At 37.7% G+C, this 20390-nt stretch overlaps 1 protein-coding gene across 1 annotated transcript in view; it reads right to left on the reverse strand.

Moving 5' to 3' along the window:
• Positions 1-20390, reverse strand: part of Ca-alpha1D (Ca[2+]-channel protein alpha[[1]] subunit D) — a 6221746-nt gene that overhangs the window by 4939705 nt on the left and 1261651 nt on the right. Inside the window, exon 6 of the mRNA XM_067758067.1 lies at positions 7642-7781. Within this exon, the coding sequence (XP_067614168.1) occupies positions 7642-7781 (140 nt within the window). The remainder of the gene's footprint in view (positions 1-7641; positions 7782-20390) is intronic.

A 20390-nucleotide genomic window follows, 5' to 3' on the forward strand; every position in this document is an offset into this window, starting at 1 on the left:
GAAGCACATTTGAAAAAAAAAACCTTTAATCGAAAGTTGTTTTGTCTAATTCCAATTGCTGAATTTACTCAAGCGATTAATAGAGTCAAAGTCTTTTGTTGAATAAGATTTATGATTTTTATGTTCGAAATTGCTACTTATTCAAAGTAATTTTTTGTCACATGCAATTGCGAAAAATTATGAATGAAGTTGTTTTGATGACTTATATAACTTTTGAAATAACGACCCTACGAAAACGATTATAAGACGGAAATTCATACCTTGAAATTTCATACATATTACAGAAATCTCAGGAAATTGTCTTGTTTTAAGATAAGTTGTGTTGCCCAATATCCACGATACTACCCTGCAAAAATCGTATGACCAAAAACGCACACAGCCACACGAATTTTTGACAGGGGTGACGATTTGGAATGAAAAATTCTCCAAATGAAATAGCATGTTGACAAATTTAGCTTTGCCACAACGTATCGTGCTCTCTCGCACCTACTATATTCATAGGTATTGTGAAATATGTCATTTTTGTGTGGAACAAAATTTTCAGCGAGTCCGCCATTTTCCGCGGATTGAGCTGCAGGCCTGTGCTAATTTTAAATTAAATTAAATTAAATTAAATTAAAACAACAACAACCGAACAATAACTTTATAGCTGCTCAATATGGTGAAACAGCTAAGCCGCCGCCTCAAGCCAATGCCCCAACTTCCATGGATTCGCCATCTCCTCCAGCAACGACACCACCAGGAAAGCTGTACCTGGTGGTCCCAATCAGATGACTATAAATAGGGCAAATATACCTGGCTTGCCTCATACTTTGTGTTTAATAAATTTTGTTATTTTTCTAGACTGGTCAACCACCAGTTTCAGCTACACCACCAACATCAAGTGCAGGCGGTTTTGCAGCTCCATACCAGCACACTGGTGAATAGCAAATGCCACCGCAATCGTGTCCAATGCCACGACAGTCTGGTCTAATGCAGTCTCAATCCGGTCAGATGCCACCTCAACACCATATGCACCAGCCATTTGGTGGCCATGAGAAACATGGTCCTCCAGGTATGCCGCCCGCATCAACTGGACCAGGTGGGGCAATGACACCACATCCAGTTATACCAAGGTATATACCACAACAGCAACCGGGTTATGCAATGCCACAATAGCAGCAGCAACAACCTCCCCAGGCTGGCTATCTGCCAATGCCACAAAATCCGGGCTATCCACCACAACCTCAACATCCAGGTTATCCTCTACAACAACCAGGTGCACCACGTGGTTACTTGGGTCAAATGATGCCACCAACACAACCTGGACAGACGCCAATGCTCAGTCAACCACCCAAGCCGGGTCAACCTCCAATACCCGGACACGTCCGGACGTCCTGGTTATAATGTATGCTAATAAAACTAATAATTTACAAATTTGCTGATGATTATTTTTGTGTTATTTTCTTTAGCAACCACCTGCACCTGTTACTGGTAAATATCAACAGCAGCAACAGTATGATTAAGCCCAACGCCGTTTAGATCCCGATCAGATGCCAAATCCGATAAGCGTTATCATTGAAAATCAAAATAGCGCTGGTGGTGCTTTTATTATTAATGAACAGGGTTTATTACCACCATTGGTGACCACAAAATATGTGGTAGAAGATCAGGGTAACTCCTCGTCACGTTACGTTAGGTATCGATAATCGAAATTAATATTTTGTTTGGCAATTGCATTGATCTTTCTTCTTTGCAGGTCGTCTTTGTATTGCATACCTGCAACAGCTGATTTATTAAAAACAACAGCTTTGGCCATTACACTTACCGTCTCACCAATGGCACACACGGTTGAGGGTGAATATGAGCCACCCATTGTAAATTTTGGTGAATTGGGTGCAATTAGATGTAATCGTTGCAAGCCTCATATGCAACTTGTAGATGCTGGTCGTCGTTTCCAATGTCTAATTTGTAAAGTAACAAGAGATGGTAAAAAAAATCTTTCACTTTTACTTGTGTTCATTGATCCATATTTTTTCTCAACAGTGCCAACTGTATATTTCCAACATTTGGGCTACACCGGACAGCGTGTCGATAAATATGAACGTCCTGAACTTGTATTGGGTACAAGAGTATTTGTGTAAAAAATGTTTGGGTACCGATAGCTCTCAAGGTAAACCTCAACTCATATCCAACATCAATGCCTCGCATTCAATTGTAGACGCTGTACGCACTACATTGGGTTCACGTAGTATGGACAAGCATATTGTTGATTCCAGTGGTAAGGCCACAATTTCAAATGATGGGGCAACCATTATGAAACTATTGGATATTGTGAATCCAGCCGTAAAACTCAAGTAGGCATTGCCAAATCTCAAAATGCTGAGGTAAGTTTTTTGTTATATTAGAATGTGTAGAATAAAAATGTTTCTCTTATCAGGTCGGCGATGGCAGTATTTTAAGCATGTGAAATCATAAAACAAGTTAAGCCATATTTTGAGGAAGGCGTGCATGCACGTATCGTCATTAAAGCTATACGTAAAGCATTACAATTATGCACGATAAAATATGACATGGCTGTACAGCCGAAGTGCCAATCAAAGGAACAACAAAGTGCTTTATTGGAAAAATGCTCTGCCACAGCTATGTCCTCCAATGTCCAAGAGTATCAGAAAATTGTTGATGCTGAATGGCGTCTCCTGTACAATAAACCAGGTAAGTAAGGTGCCAATGTTGTGTTTTCTAAACTACCAATTGCTGATGTTGCTACACAGTATTTTGCAGATCGTGATATGTTCTGTGCTGTTCATGTACCAGAAGAAGTTCGGAAACGTAGAATAAAAGCTTGTGGTGGTGCTGTTATGACTACAGCTATTGATATTAATTCAAGTGTTTTGGGTCAGTGTGATATAGTTTATAATTATTTAAAGGTTGTGTTAATGCTAGAACATATACATTGATTTTACGTGGCGGTGCCGAACAATTTTTGGAAGAAACTGAGCTTCGTTACATGATGCTATATTGATTGTGCGGCGGACTCGTTCAGTGTAATGTGTAATGGCGACCCCAAGTTCCTCGTGGAAATAGGGGGTGGGACGAGATGGCTTAGAAGGTTTAAAGTGGTGATAATAATCGTTCCCGAGATGGTTGTTGTTGTTGTAGCAGTGCTTCGCCCCAACTAATAGGTGCGACCGATCACAAATTGTTATCAATATCCTCTAACGGGAGTCCAAGGAAACTTACTGTTTCAACAGGGGTGGAGCATAATGAAAGGGGAGTTAGAGGCGCTGAGATGGTGGGTGTCATGTAGGGACACATTGCAGGCGGGGAATACATTTTGTATGTCGGGGTTGATTCTGGATAGGTAAGAGTTTAACCTGTTACAGTATCCAGAACGAAGTTGAGCTAGAGTGACTCGCTTTTCCTTGGGGAGTAAGCGGTCCTCTTCCGCAAGTTTTGGGTACTGTTCTTTAAGTACTGGATTCACCGGGCAATTCCTAGCATAAAGGTCCGACGCCTGTTTGTGGAGTTCACTGAGGACCTGCTTGTGTTTTTTTGCTTCATACGGCTGAGTTCTCAGGTGCCGTATTTCCTCATAATGCTTACGGAGATGACTCTTTAAGCCCCTAAGCGGTGTTGGATCAACAATCAGATGTCTGTTGGGATGCCCAGGTTTCTGGGTATTCTACAGAAACTGTTGGGTTAGCATTTCATTTATTTCCCTTTATGGGAGTTTTCTCGCTTCATTGTGCAGGTGGTGTTCCGAGGACATAAGAAGGCAGCCCGTAGCGGTTTTGGGGGCAGCATTTTGGCAGGCCTGTATTTTCTTCCAAAGAGTAACCTTTAGGCTTGGCGACCATATCGGAGACGCGTACCATGCAAACGTCTATTTATATTTACCCCAAGTACTGCCGATTTATCGAATTATATTAAATATTAGTTACAGCTCTGGATTTTCGTTACAATTGCTAGTGCATGCTCTCCAAAATGTAGATCCTGATCGAAAGTCACACCCAAGATTTTAGGGTGTAAGACAGTCGGTAGGGTAATGTCATATGGTCAACATTTGGCGCGGCCATGTTTTAAATAAGGTCACCGATGATTTGGTTGGTGACAATATCAGGTTTCGCGAGGCGACAAAACTGGAGAGATTGGGGAGATAGCTGTTTATTTTATTACAAAGCTCATCGTTGTTGGAAACAATAGCATAGGCGTAGAAGCAATAGTGACTCCTGGTGGTAGGGGTAGCTATTGTTATGTAGAAGCTAAACAGAAGTTTGAATATGAGGTTTTTTTAAGTTATTGCAAAAAAGCGTTGAGTATTTTTAATATCTTACCAGGTACCTTCGTACATGTTTCTAAGAATGAAGAACAAAACCTATTCAAACTCAATTTTCCCCAGGACAAAGCCGCTGAGACTTCGCTATACTTTGACATACAATACTTTACCCCATTTTAGCACAACTATCATTTTTTGATTTTATTAAATTTTATAAAATGTTTCTTCCTCTACAGTTCCATTTCCTCATTGGATGGTAAATATGGATTTCGCATTTTCTCCATCAATAACTGTGACAAGGTGGAAGAAATCTATGCGCGTAAATCGCGACATATTATCTTGGTCGAGCGTTTCTTCAATAGCTCTCTAGTGGTGATGGTGACAGCAGAGAAACCCAACTGTTACAAATGTTACACTTCAAAAAGAATCAAAATATCTGCCATTGCATCTACGGCTCAAATACCCACAGTATATGAATGAATCGAACGCACCCAATTGTCTGCCTAACGGATAGTATACATATTCATCAAATCGAAAATATTGCACCAAACGAACTGGGTCTGAATACTGAAACTGTACACATATTCAAAATCGATGAGAAGGCTGTGATGATGGTATAGGGTGAGTTGTTGAATAACATACGAAAACCACTTTAACCCATCTATATGTTTGCATTACAGCTAAAGCTTTACAAACAGCAAAAATTGCTGGCGCCAAGCAATTGGAAAAGGCAGTGAAGCATTCATCACACTGTACGGATGGTGCAAAGTTAGAAACTGCTGTTGTAACTGCTGCCAACGACATAACGGTCATCTCTACTTCGCCGAGTAGCGGCTCGTCCGACTATCTATCGAAGACAGTATAATCATATCTTTTGCCAACACAGGTTAGCGATGTGCTTGCACAGGAAAAGATTTCAGTTGGAAAACGAAACCCAATTAAGCAAGTTTATGTTATTATTAAAGTACTTACTTCTTTTTTATATGGACTGTATTAATTTAAGTTACAATTTCATGTACATATATAATAAAGTATGTCGTGGAACGATTGCTGTTGGAATTAGATTTGAAACCAATCAATACTTCTGCTAAGTGTTGCAAAATTATTGATGGAATGATTAAATTTAGAACAATAATAAGTCTGACTCAATTACTAGTCCTACATTTTTAAATTCATATTTTACTTTACTTTATTACTTTCAAATTCAATTACGACAGCAATCGGATTCCACGACACCTTTGAACATTCTTGATCAGAAAAAAAAAAGAGTAAATCTAATCTGAACTTCTAATTAGCTTTAAGTTGTAGATTTAAATTGATTCAAATAATTGGAGTTTTTTCTAAAGCTTAAAATTATTTTCTGTTCGCTTGGAAAAGATTTCAATTGGAAAACGAAAACCAATTAAGCAAGTTTATTTATTATTAAAATACTTACTTTTCTTTATATGAACTGTATTAATTTAAGTTACAATTTCATGTACATATATAATAAAGTATGTCGTGGTACGATTGCTGTTGGAATTAGATTTGAAACCAATCAATACTTCTGCTAAGCGTTGCAGAATTATTGCTGGAATGGTTAGATTTAGAACAATAATAAGTGTGACTCAATTACTAGTCGTACATTTTTAAGTTCACCAATTACGACAGCAATCTGATTCCACAACACCTTTGAATATTCTTAATCTGAAAAAAAAGTAAACCTAATCTGAATTTTTACTAAGCTTTAAGTTGTAGATTATTCAAATAATTTGAGTTTTTTTTAAAGCTTAAAATTATTTTCTGCTCGCTTAGAAAAGATTTCAATTGGAAAACAAAAACCAATTAAGCGTGTTTATTTATTATTAAAGTACTTACTTCTTTTTTATATGAACTGTATTAATATAAGTTCCAATTTCATGTACATATTGAAAATAATAAATATTGAAAATTCAATTTTTTTGGTTCATATTTTATTCATATGGCTGCTCCAGGTAAAGTAAATCTGCAGGTAAAATTCATGTTATATGGCGGTTATATAAATGGTAAAACCGCAGTACAATTGACTGTCAAATGACTCGAAAATGTAGAGTGAAATGACGGAGAATATGACCGCCATTTGACGAACATTGTGACGTGTGTGAGCAGCACAGTACTATGCTCGCATCCTACAGGTGGGAGCGGAATGCATGATCACATTAATAGGAACGAAACGGAAAATTTCGTCACAAAACCTAATCACGCCATGCAAATGTGACTATGAATATAACCGCTGGGAAAAGTCATAATGACCGCAAAATGGCTAGTCAAATGACGTGGAGCGTTTTTGCAGGGTAAGTTGTGTACTCATCCATATACAGTGTACTATCTCTTAAACGGACACCGAAGAGACTGCCAAATTTGTCCGCTTATGAGAGATGTCCGCTTATGAGAGGTGTCCGCTTATGAGAAAAGTATTATTGATGAATGTTTAAACAGTTTTATTTCCAAAACAAGAATATTAATACATACAAATAAGACTGAGTTAGGACGTTCATAAATTAAAGAATAAAGTTTTGTGTACAAAATATTCAAAATAATTGTAGGGAAAGTTATGTTGTCACGTTTTCTGAACCTTCCCAGCCAGCCGGATGATGCACTAAAATCGTCGTAATTGAGTCTCACTGCAATTTCTTTAGCTTTGCTCTTTATAAGTGTGCCTGAGAGAGGTATGCTCTTATTTCGAGCCTTCACAAACCATTCGTAGTACAATTTATCAATATTAAGGCCTTTGGGCTTCAGCAGACTCCTCTTTCTCTACGGGTTGACGTCAGTGTCCCACAAACTTAAATTTTGAACATTGTTTTTGATAATGCTAGCAGCTTGTGTTTTGCTGATCTTAAATTTCTTTGCCAACTCTCCTACACTTAGTTTTTTTTCTTAAGAATTTCAATGACATTAACTTTGTCTTTAATACTCAACACTACTTAAGGCATTGCGATTCACGTACGTACACACACAAGAAGATACTAACTACGTGTATGCAATAGGTACATACATTTTTATGTTTTTACTGTATTGAAAACAGGTCCTTCGTATTTAGGGGATTCCTCTACACCCATGCACGTAGTATCAGTGAATAAGCAACAGCTGTACGAATATGGTAAAAAGTAAATAAAAAAAAAGTGTTGTAAGCCGTCCGGTTAAGGGAAATTGAAAAGCCATTTGGGATAAAAAGCAAGTGTCCGTGTCCAGTTATGGGAGGGTTGTCCGCTCAAAAGGGAAAAACTTAAAAAGTGCTTAAGGATTTTTTTGGTACTGAAAAAATTGTCCGTTTATGAGAGGTGTGCGCTTAAGAGAGGTGTCCGTTTGGAGAGAGTACACTGTATACATATATTAAAAGCTTTAAAATGTAAGTTACGCACCCAATAACTACGATAAAGAAATCTAGAATGTTCCAACCGTTTCGTAAATACGACCCACTGTGTAATATGAATCCATATGCAATAATTTTCATAACGCATTCTGCTGTAAATATGACCAAAAACACATACTCTATTTTTTCCTGAAAAAAAAAGAAAACTGGATTTATAATCAAAAAATTTAATTGTCATTTTCGAACCTTGTAATTATTTTTATGCTTGTTAGCGGTATGACTGTTAAGCCTCGAAGCTCCTAGCAAGCAGCGCTTTAGTACTGTATTACTTAACTTTGTTTAGAGAGAGCAATATTGTGCTCTTATTAGTTACGTTTTACGATCGGGGACCGAAATTTATTTTCTAAATCACAATGGCTCTGAAGCGGTGGATCGGATTAATGACATATGTGAGCTAGCGGCAAATATTACTGGTCAGCTTCATCACTTATTTATTATAATTTAAAAAATAGTTCGACAGTTACTTAATGGAAATAGTTTTCAGTCACTAAACGCTAAACGCAATAAGTCCCATGATTGCAAATGTGTTTATACATTTCATGAAAATGGAATGGTATAATAAGTTTGTGACGAATCTCAAAACTGTAATCCCTTAAAGGAGAAGAGATCTACCTACCAATATGTATCGGTATGATCAAGTTGACAATCTTGTTTGATTTAGCCATGTCCGTATTGACGTTTGAAAAAAAGTAGAGATAGGTGGTAGTTATATATAGTATTGTGGTGAATGTTAACATCACTATGCTCTTAGTGAATAATCACAACAACAAAAAAAGCAAGCAACCACACTTATATTCATGCACACATTAAAGCAAGCAGGCAACGAAGAATATTCCACACACATAACCACCCTACAAGACGAAGGTAACCAGTTCACCCACACATTCATAGCTTTTGCTCTCCACTAACACAACGACGTGTCATGCTGTCACCGAAATGACAGTTCATTAATTATTCCGGAAAACATTGAAACGCAAAAAAAATATATTTGTTTACAACGAAAAATATCTTGTGCTTTTAGTTGTGACATGTGACGGAAATTAAAAATTTTGTTGCAGAGAACATCTTTTTGCGTTGGCGGCCTTCGCCCAAAATAACATTAAGTTAATTTTAGTTGTGACATGTGACGGAAATTAAAAATTTTGCTGCAGAGACCATCTTTTTGCGTTGGCGGCCTTCGCCTAAAATAATATTAAGGGTAACGTTTTACAAGACGGTACACCACCTAATTTAAAAATATCAAATAATAATAAAAACGGAGCTCGAGGCGCGTCTTTTGATTCCACGTTTGATAATTTTTGATAAAAATTAGGTGGTGCACCGTCTTTTAAATCGTTACCATATTAAGTTGTATAGAATCGACGGGATGGCCTACAAGGTTTCATGTCAACTAAATCGCTCCCGATATGGCGGGCTAGTACCTTAATGGTTCCCGGAACGTACCCGATCTGCATCCGGCAAAGGACCAACAAAGTCGATAACGGGGAGTGTCCTTATCGCTACAACAACAACATTATTTGTTTTCTGATTTTCATTCATACGTATGTGCATTTTTAAATAATAAAAAAATGCTGTATTATTCTAATAGATAGCATCTCCGACGGGTTGCGATTCAGCTCAGAATATGCCAAAATCAGAGGAAATCTATAATTAAATGCAGATTCACGTGTCATTTGCCAAGGATACAAGGTACTTTACAAGCAACATGCTTTGGAATACGGTACCAAACTGGATGGATGTATTTCCCTAAAAAAGGGTGGAACTACGCATCTTGGTTTGCCAGTATTTGCTTCGGTAATTTATATTGGTTTGTAGTGATAAAAAATTGCAATAGTAGATAATGTAATGTGAATTAAAATTGAATAGGTAGCCGCAGCAAAAAAGGCAACTGATCGGCATGCAACTGTTATTTATGTGGCGCCACCGGGAGCTGCTGCTGCTATCCTAGAAGCATTAGAAGCAGAAATGTCTTTGATTTTTTGCATCACCAAAGGTGTGCCATAACATGATATGGTTCGCGTTAAGCACGCTCTCTGAGGGCAAAAAAAAATCGCGTCTAGTCAGGCCCGATTGTCCAGGAATCATCGCACCAGAAAGGGTAAGTAAATTGGCTATTAAATATATAAGCAACATGTATGAATTTTTTAGTGATAATTTGTCATGCTTTTGTTGATAATCAACTGAAGAATGCAAATACGACAGAGTTCGAAGCTCATGTGAAAACCAATTAATTTTTATACCTTTCATGAAAATGAAATGGTATATTAATTTCGTCACGAAACCGAAAATTGTAAGTCCTTAAAGGAAAATAGATAGACCCACCATTAAGTATACCGAAATAATCAGGTTGAAGAGCTGAGTTGATTTAGCCATGTCCGTCTGTCCGTCTGTCCGGCTGTCCGTCTGTCTGTTTGTATGCAAACTAGTCCCTCAATTTTTGAGATATTTTGATAAAATTTGGTGAGCAGGTGTATTTGGGTGTCCGATTAGACATTTGTCGGAACCGACCGGATCGGACCACTATAGCATATATCCTCCATACAACCGATTTTTCAGAAAAAGAGGATTTTTGTAATATCTTACCCAATTTAACAGATTGAAGCTTCAAACTTCACCATATACTTTCGTATATTGCACATATTGTTGCCTGAAAAAATTTATGAGATCGGTCGTATATATAGTATATATCCCCCACAACCGATTGTTCAGATAAGGAACTTTTCGTAATTACTGCCCTATTTTAAGAGCTAGAGGCTTCAAATTTCAGCGTATGCTTACGTATATAGTATATATTGTTGTCTGAAAAAATCATTAAGATCGGTGGTATATATAGTATATATATGGTGGTATATATAGTATATATATATAGTATATATATATATAATTTCGCAAATTTTAGCCCCATTTTAACAGCTAGAAGCTTCAAATTTCACCGAATATTTACTTATATAGCATATATTGTTGTCTGAAAAAATTATAGAGATCGGTTGTATATATAGTATATATCTCATACAACCGATTGTTCAGATAAGAAACTTTTCGCAATTTCTACCCCATTTTAACAGCTATAAGCTTCAAATTTCACCGATTGGTTATGTATATAGCATATATTGTTGTCTGAAAAAATCATAGAGATCTGTTGTATATATAGTATATATCTCATACAACCGATTGTTCAGATAAGAAACTTTTCGCAATTTCTACCCCATTTTAACAGCTATAAGCTTCAAATTTCACTGATTGCTTACATATATAACATATATTGTCGTCTGAAAAAATCATAGAGATCGGTTGTATATATAGTATATATCTCATACAACCGATTGTTCAGATAAGAAACTTTTCGCAATTTCTACCCCATTTTAACAGCTAGAAGCTTCAAATTTCACCAACTGCTTACGTGTATAGCATATATTGATGTCTGAAAAAATCGTTGAGATCGGTGGTATACATAGTATATATCTCATACAACCGATTGTTCAGATAAGAAACTTTGCGCAATTTCTGCCCCGTTTTAACAGTTAGAAGCTTCAAATTTCACAAAATGCTTTCGTATATAGCATATCAGTTCTTATCGTAAACTCAGTGAGTGCGGTCATACACAGAGCGTTTTTACCCGTGTGAACTTAAAATTGCATTCTTGTAAACAAATAGTCGTGTGAACTAAAAACAAAAAAAAAAAAAAAAAAAAAACAAAAAAAAAAAAACAACCTTATGGGTGACGAAGACGCTGATTCGGGCGGTATGTGTGATGACAGCGGAGGCTGGCAAAGCATGTACCAGCATAAAGCATTTAAGCGCAAAATTATTGAATCTCCAGTTCTATCAAAAAAACAACAAAGACCAAACAATACACCAAATACGTCAAACCGGTTTTCTTTGCTAGACACAAACACCCAAACTGATGTCAGCAATGCTAACAACAATAGTAATGAACAAGAACCAGCAACAACTGAAAGTGTCACTCATAAACCTCCCCCAATTTTCATACCAAATGTACAAGATATTAATAAAATGATCACTAGCTTCTCAGTGCTAATTGGCAGAGAAAACTTTACGTACAAGTCCGGGAGAGATGGACAAGCTAGAGTGATGCCCACAAATAGTGACTCCTACAGAAAACTAGTGGCTTATCTTGACACTAATAACATTGTTTTCCACACTTATCAGCTAAAAGAGGACAAACCCTATAGAATAGTAATTAAAAACATTCATTTCTCTACACCTAAAGAAGACATAATACGTGATTTAGCTCAACAAGGCCACGCTGTACGAAATATTATAAACGCACGTAGCAAAACAACAAAAATGCCAATGTCAGTCTTCTTTGCTGACCTTGAACCATCAGCAAACAATAAAAGTGTTTTGATATCAATCGGTTATGTAGTGCAGTGGTCAAAATTGAGCCGCCTCGAAAGTTTAACGATTTAGTACAATGTCATCGTTGTCAGGAGTTTGGCCATACCAAACGCTATTGCAAAAAGCCATTTAGATGTGTGAAGTGTGGGCTAGACCATCCGACCGTTCTTTGCGAAAAAGCCTATAATTCTCCACCAAAATGTGTACATTGCCTGCAAAACCATACCGCCAACTACAAGGGTTGTCGAGTTTATCAGGAACTTGTTTGTAAACAAGATACAGTCAGGCCGGTCAACAGCAGAACTAATGCCATGTATATGTCAAATGCTGAGCAACCACTTCCCAATAACAACATAAGCTACGCAGATATCACAAAAGGACAACAAAGCCCTACAACAACTAGCCATAACAATTTTGAAAAGGTAGAAGCACTGATCAGTAAGCAAATTGAGTTAACCTCAGCGCTCATGACAATGATGACGTCCCTTCTATCTAAATTATGCAGTTAAGCCTTAAGATGGCAATATGGAACGCCAACGGACTCAGTAATCATAAATTAGAAGTAGAACATTTTATGGTAACTAAAAACGTAGATATACTCATGATTTCTGAAACACACTTTACCAATAAATCCTCTTTCAAAATATATGGTTTTGATACCATTATCTGTAATCATCCCGATGGCAAAGCTCACGGGGGTGCTGCAATAATTATAAAGTCCACACTAAAATATAAAGTACTGGAGTCGGTATCACTGCCCTCTGTTCAAGCAGCATCTATCGAAATCACAAGCATTAGTGGTGAGATCGTCGTAACGGCACTATACCTACCTCCTCGTTTCAGCATAAGCAAGCAGACATTTAACACGTTTTTCAACAAACAGGGCCCCAGATTTCTGGCTGGTGGTGATTTCAACGCCAAACACCCGTGGTGGGGTTCACGTCTTACTAGTCCCAAAGGTCGCGAGCTATACAAAAGTATAACCGAAAATAGTTTCAACGTTCTGTCCACTGGCAGACCCACTTATTGGCCTACAGACCCTAACAAAATCCCTGACATAATTGACTTTGCCGTGTATTCTGGAATCGATCCAAGTCTTCTCGAGATATACAACATTGATGACCTCAGCTCAGACCACTCTGCTCTCATCATAAATTTCAACATGCCTGCTTTCGTCAATAGTCCGAAGCAACGTATTTTACATAAAGGATCTAACATAAACTTGTTCAAAACTTGGCTAGAATCGAACATAAACCTTAATATGGAAATAAACTCAAAAAGAGACTTAGATGATGCTGTAGAGAACTTTACCCGCAAAATACATAAAGCCGCTTTCTTAGCTTCATCCCATGATACCAATAAAATTTTCCAACCATCGAGAAAAAAGCTACCCTACTCAGATATAGTCTTCGAGCTGGTAAAAAATAAAAGAAGGCTTCGTAGAATCTGGCAAAATACTAGGAACCCAAACGACAAAACAGCTCTTAACAAGGCAACCAAAGAGCTTAAATCCAAATTGGCTGAGTTGAAAGATGAGGCTATTGGAGAATATCTGAGGAATGTTGATCCAAATAAAAACGATGAGCACAGCATCTGGAAGGCCACTAAATACTTAAAACGACCTCCGGTGCGACAGATCCCCGTAAAAGACGTTAACAGTTCATGGTGCAGATCAAACGAAAGGAAAGCACAAGCCTTTGCCAATCATCTTAAAGCCACATTTCATCCATTTGATCTTAACAGTATCAGCCACCGTCAGAGTGTCGAAGCATTCATCGACTGCCCGTGTCCTATGGATACACCCATACCCTCCGTAAAAGTCGCGGAAGTTCAGGCAGAAATTTCAAGAATAAAATGTTCAAACTCTCCAGGACATGATAATATTGATGCATGGACAATCAAACAACTTCCAAAAAAATGCATACTGTTCTTAGTATTAATCTTTAACTGTAGCTTTAGGCTTAGCCATTTCCCCACTCAGTGGAAATGCGCTGAAATAATAATGATACCAAAGCCAAAAAAGCCTGAAAACGAGTTATCCTCGTACAGACCAATAAGTTTGCTGACAATTTTCTCGAAAATACTCGAAAGAATATTTCTTCGAAGATTAATGCCAGAGTTGGAACGTCAATCGATTTTACCAGATCATCAATTTGGTTTTAGACAGATGCACGTAACTCCAGAACAATGCCATCGTGTGGTTAAAACTATTCTTAGTAGCTTTGAAGAAAAAAAGTATTGTTGTGGTATCTTTCTAGACATTCAGCAAGCCTTTGACAGAGTCTGGCACTCAGGATTGCTGTACAAAATTAAAAAGATATTGCCCACCCCGCTCTATCTCTTTATCAGATCCTACATAAGTTACAGACATTTCTATGTTAAAATTCAAGATGCGGTTTCAGAAATTTATGAGATAAAGGCTGGAGTTCCGCAAGGTAGTGTACTGGGTCCAACACTCTATACAATTTTCACTGCAGACATGCCAATAAAAGAGGAAACTAATCTAACATTTGCCACTTACGCCGATGACACAGCTATACTATCTTCCTCTTACTCTGCTATCGAAGCTGCCGAAATTGCACAAACGCAGTTAAACAAATTACAATCTTGGCTTACAAATTGGAACATTTCAGTAAATGCTTCGAAATCAGTTCAAGTTACATTCACACTGAGGGAAGAAGAGTGCCCCACAGTCAGCCTTAATCAAACGATAATTCCTCGATCAACTAGTGCCAAGTACTTGGGCTTGCACTTAGATAAAAGACTTACTTGGCGTGAACACATTAAAGCCAAGAGTTTACAGCTCAAAATTAAAACAAGAAAGATGTACTGGTTGCTTGGCCCAAAATCTCAACTTAGTCTTCAAAATAAAATTCTGCTTTATAAAACAATGCTAAAACCCGTTTGGTCGTATGGCCTCCAAATCTGGGGCACTGCAAGTAAGTCCAGCATTGGTGTGATCCAAAGATACCAATCAAAAACGTTAAGACTAATAGCGCAAGCTCCCTGGTATATGAAAAATATTCATATACATAAAGATCTAAAAACAGCAATGGTTATAGACGAAATAAAAAGATACAGCACACGATATATCGAGAGACTACACAACCATCCAAACCCACAAGCCATTAACTTGCTAGAAAACAGCGAAGAAACACGACGGCTGCAAAGACTGCACCCCTTAGATTTGCCTCTTAGATCCTAAGCAAAAATGGGGCCTTTCTCTCGTATAGCCTTTGAAATTTCTTCGCCCCGTAAATACAGCTGTCGGTCGCAACGAAGGTGTGTTTGCGGGGCGAACTAGATTTGGGGGTTGTATGGGAGGATGGCCTTAATGTAATGTATGCATATAAGTTAATGTATATATATAAGTAAATAAATATGTATGTTAACACATACTCCTAGTTGATTTACATAACTCGAGATTTACAGTTGTATATACATAGAAGTCACATAATAATCCTTTTTATAGGACAAATTGCACTTAATGCATCAATGTAAATGTAATGTTATAAAATTTGCTTATTGTCTAACGACAGATTGTAAATAAAGACGATAAAAAAAAAACAAAAAAAAAAAAAAACAAGTAAGGAAGGCTAAGTTCGGGTGTAACCGAACATAACATACTCAGTTGAGAGCTATGGAGACAAAATAAGGAAAATCAATCTGGGGTAACCCTGGAATGTGGTTGTATAACATGTGTATCAAATGAAAGGTATTAAAGAGTATTTTAAGAGAGAGTAGGCCATAGTTCTATGGATGAACGCCATTTAGGGATATCGCCATAAAGGTAGACAGGGCTGACTCTAGAATTTGTTTGTACGATATGGGTATCAAATGAAAGGTGTTACTGAGCATTTTAAGAGGGAGTGGGCCTTAGGTCTATCGGTGGACGCCTTTTCGAGATGTCCCCATTAAGGTGGACCAGGGGTGATTCTATAATGTGTTTGTACGATATGGGTATCAAATGAAAGCTGTTAATGAGTATTTTGAAAAGGAGTGATCCTTAGTTCCATAGGTGGACGCCGTTTCGAGATATCGCCATAAAGGTGGACCAGGGGTGTCTGTACGCTATGTGCATCAAACGAAAGGTGTTACTGAGCATTTTAAGAGGGAGTGTGCATTAGGTCTATAGGTGGACGCCCTTTCGAGATATCGCCATTAGGGTGGGCCAGGGGTGACTCTAGAATGTTTGTACGATATGGGTATCAAACGAAAGGTGTTACTGAGCATTTTAAGAGGGAGTGGGCATTAGGTCTATAGGTGGACGCCTTTTCGAGATATCGCCATTAGGGTGGGCCAGGGGTGACTCTAGAATGTGTTTGTACGATATGGGTATCAAATGAAAGGTGGTAATGAGTATTTTAAAAGGGAGTAATCCTTAGTTCTATAGGTGGACGCCTTTTCGAGATATCGCCATAAAGCTGGACCAAGGGTGACTCTAGAATGTTTGTACGGTATGGGTATCAAACGAAAGGTGTTACTGAGCATTTTAAGAGGGAGTGGGCATTAGGTTTATAGGTGGACGCCTTTTCGAGGTATCGCCATTAGGGTGGGCCAGGGTGACTCTAGAATGTGTTTGTACGATATGGGTATCAAATGAAAGGTGGTAATGAGTATTTTAAAAGGGAGTAATCCTTAGTTCTATAGGTGGACGCCTTTTCGAGATATCGCCATTAGGGTGGGCCAGGTGTGACTCTAGAATGTTTGTACGATATGGGTATCAAACGAAAGGTGTTACTGAGCATTTTAAGAGGGAGTGGGCATTAGGTCTATAGGTGGACGCCTTTTCGAGATATCGCCATTAGGGTGGGACAGGGGTGACTCTAGAATGTTTGTACGATATGGGCATCAAACGAAAGGTGTTACTGAGCATTTTAAGAGGGAGTGGATATTAGGTCTATAGGTGGACGCCTTTTCGAGATATCGCCATTAGGGTTGGCCAGGGGTGACTCTAGAATGTTTGTACGATATGGGTATCAAACGAAAGGTGTTACTGAGCATTTTAAGAGGGAGTTGACATTAGGTCTATAGGTGGACGCCTTTTCGAGATATCGCCATTAGGGTGGGCCAGGGTGACTCTAGAATGTGTTTGTACGATATGGGTATCAAATGAAAGGTGGTAATGAGTATTTTAAAAGGGAGTAATCCTTAGTTCTATAGGTGGACGCCTTTTCGAAATATCGCCATTAGGGTGGGCCAGGTGTGACTCTAGAATGTTTGTACGATATGGGTATCAAACGAAAGCTGTTACTGAGCATTTTAAGAGGGAGTGGGCATTAGGTCTATAGGTGGACGCCTTTTCGAGATATCGCCATTAGGGTGGGCCAGGGGTGACTCTAGAATGTTTGTACGATATGGGTATCAAACGAAAGGTGTTACTGAGCATTTTAAGAGGGAGTGGACACTAGGTCTATAGGTGGACGCCTTTTCGAGATATCGCCATTAGGGTGGGCCAGGGGTGACTCTAGAATGTTTGTACGATATGGGTATCAAACGAAAGGTGTTACTGAGCATTTTAAGAGGGAGGGGGCATTAGGTCTATAGGTGGACGCCTTTTCGAGATATCGCCATTAGGGTGGGACAGGGGTGACTCTGGTATGTTTTTGTACGATATGGATATCAAATTAAAGGTATTAATGAGGGTTTTAAAAGCGAGTGGCCCTTAGATGTATATGTGAAGGCGTTCTCGCGATATCGACCAAAATGTGGACCAGGTGATCCAGAAAATCATCTGTCGGGTACTGCTAATTTATTTATATATGCAATACCACTAACAGTATTCCTGCCAAGATTCCAAGGGCTGTTGATTTCGCCTTGTAGAACTTTTTCATTTTCTTCTACTTAATATGGTAGGTGTCACACCCATTTTACAAAGGTTTTTCCAAAGTTATATTTTGCGTCAATAAACCAATCCAGTTACCATGTTTCATCCCTTTTTTCGTGTTTGGTATAGAATTATGGCATTTTTTTCATTTTTCGTAATTTTCGATATCGATAAAGTGGGCGTGGTTATGGTCAGATTTCGCCCATTTTTTATACCAAGAAAAAGTGAGCTCAAGTAAGTACGTGGGCTAAGTTTAGTAAAGATATATCGGATTTTGCTCAAGTTATTGTGTTAATGGCCGAGCGGAAGGACAGACGGTGGACTGTGTATAAAAACTGGGCGTGGCTTCCACCGATTTTGCCCATTTTCACAGAGAACAGTTACCGCCATAGAATCTATGCTCCTACCAAATTTGAGAAGGATTGGTAAATTTTTGTTCGACTTATGGCAATAAAAGTATTCTAGACAAACTAAATGAAAATGGGCGGACCCACGCCCATTTTAAAATTTTCTTTTATTTTTGTATTTTGTTGCATCATATCATTACTGGAGTTGAATTTTGACTTAATTTACTTATATACATTAAAGATATTAAATTTTTTGTTAAAATTTGAATTTAAAAAAAATTTTTTTTAAAAAGTGGGCGTGTTCATCATCCAATTTTGCTAATTTTTATTCAGCACATATATAGTAATAGTAGTAACGCTCCTGCCAAATTTCATCATGATATCTTCAACGACTGCCAAATTACAGCTTGCAAAACTTTTAAATTACCTTCTTGTAAAAGTGGGCGGTGCCACGCCCATTGTCCAAAATCTTACTAATTTTCTATTCTGCGTCATAAGTTCAACCCATCTACCAAGTTTCGTCGCTTTATCTGTCTTTTGTAATGAGTTATCGCACTTTTTCGGTTTTTCGAAATTTTCGATATCGAAAAAGTGGGCGTGGTTATAGTCCGATATCGTTCATTTTAAATAGCGATCTGAGATGAGTGCTGAGGAACCTACATACCAAATTTTATCAAGATACCTCAAAATTTACTCAAGTTATCGTGTTAACGGACGGACGGACGGACGGACGGACGGACGGACGGACGGACGGACGGACGGACGGACGGACATGGCTCAATCAAATTTTTTTTCGATCCTGATTATTTTGATATATGGAAGTCTATATCTATCTCGATTCCTTTATATATGTACAACCAACCGTTATCCAATCAAACTTAATATACTCTGTGAGCTCTGCTCAACTGAGTATAAAAAGTATATAGCATATATTGTTGTCTGAAAAAATCATAGAGATCGGTGGTATATATATTATATACTTCATATAAACTGTCATATTGGACCCTTTTTTACGGCTAGAAGCTTCAAGATTCATCAAATTTCATCAAATAGTTACGTTTACGTCGTATATTTTTGGAATACGTGATTTGTAGCCATAGTTTTTACATGCAGACCACAAAAAACGTGAAGCTTTGCATCCTCACACAGATTACCTACCTATTTTTATACCTTTCATGAAAATGAAATGGTATATTAATTTCGTCACGAAACCGAAAATTGTAAGTCCTTAAAGGAAAATAGATAGACCCACCATTAAGTATACCGAAATAATCAGGTTGAAGAGCTGAGTTGATTTAGCCATGTCCGTCTGTCCGTCTGTCCGTCTGTCTGTTTGTATGCAAACTAGTCCCTCAATTTTTGAGATATCTTGATAAAATTTGGTGAGCAGGTGTATTTGGGTGTCCGATTAGACATTTGTCGGAACCGACCGGATCGGACCACTATAGCATATATCCTCCATACAACCGATTTTTCAGAAAAAGAGGATTTTTGTAATATCTTACCCAATTTAACAGATTGAAGCTTCAAACTTCACCATATACTTTCGTATATTGCACATATTGTTGCCTGAAAAAATTTATGAGATCGGTCGTATATATAGTATATATCCCCCACAACCGATTGTTCAGATAAGGAACTTTTCGTAATTACTGCCCTATTTTAAGAGCTAGAGGCTTCAAATTTCAGCGAATGCTTACGTATATAGCATATATTGTTGTCTGAAAAAATCATAAAGATCGGTGGTATATATAGTATATATATGGTGGTATATATAGTATATATATATAGTATATATATATATAATTTCGCAAATTTTAGCCCCATTTTAACAGCTAGAAGCTTAAAATTTCACCGAATATTTACTTATATAGCATATATTGTTGTCTGAAAAAATTATAGAGATCGGTTGTATATATAGTATATATCTCATACAACCGATTGTTCAGATAAGAAACTTTTCGCAATTTCTACCCCATTTTAACAGCTATAAGCTTCAAATTTTACCGATTGGTTATGTATATAGCATATATTGTTGTCTGAAAAAATCATAGAGATCGGTTGTATATATAGTATATATCTCATACAACCGATTGTTCAGATAAGAAACTTTTCGCAATTTCTACCCCATTTTAACAGCTATAAGCTTCAAATTTCACTGATTGCTTACGTATATAACATATATTGTCGTCTGAAAAAATCATA

This window comes from Eurosta solidaginis, chromosome X (assembly GCF_040869045.1).
Source record: "Eurosta solidaginis isolate ZX-2024a chromosome X, ASM4086904v1, whole genome shotgun sequence".
In the NCBI taxonomy this organism is placed as follows: domain Eukaryota; kingdom Metazoa; phylum Arthropoda; class Insecta; order Diptera; family Tephritidae; genus Eurosta; species Eurosta solidaginis.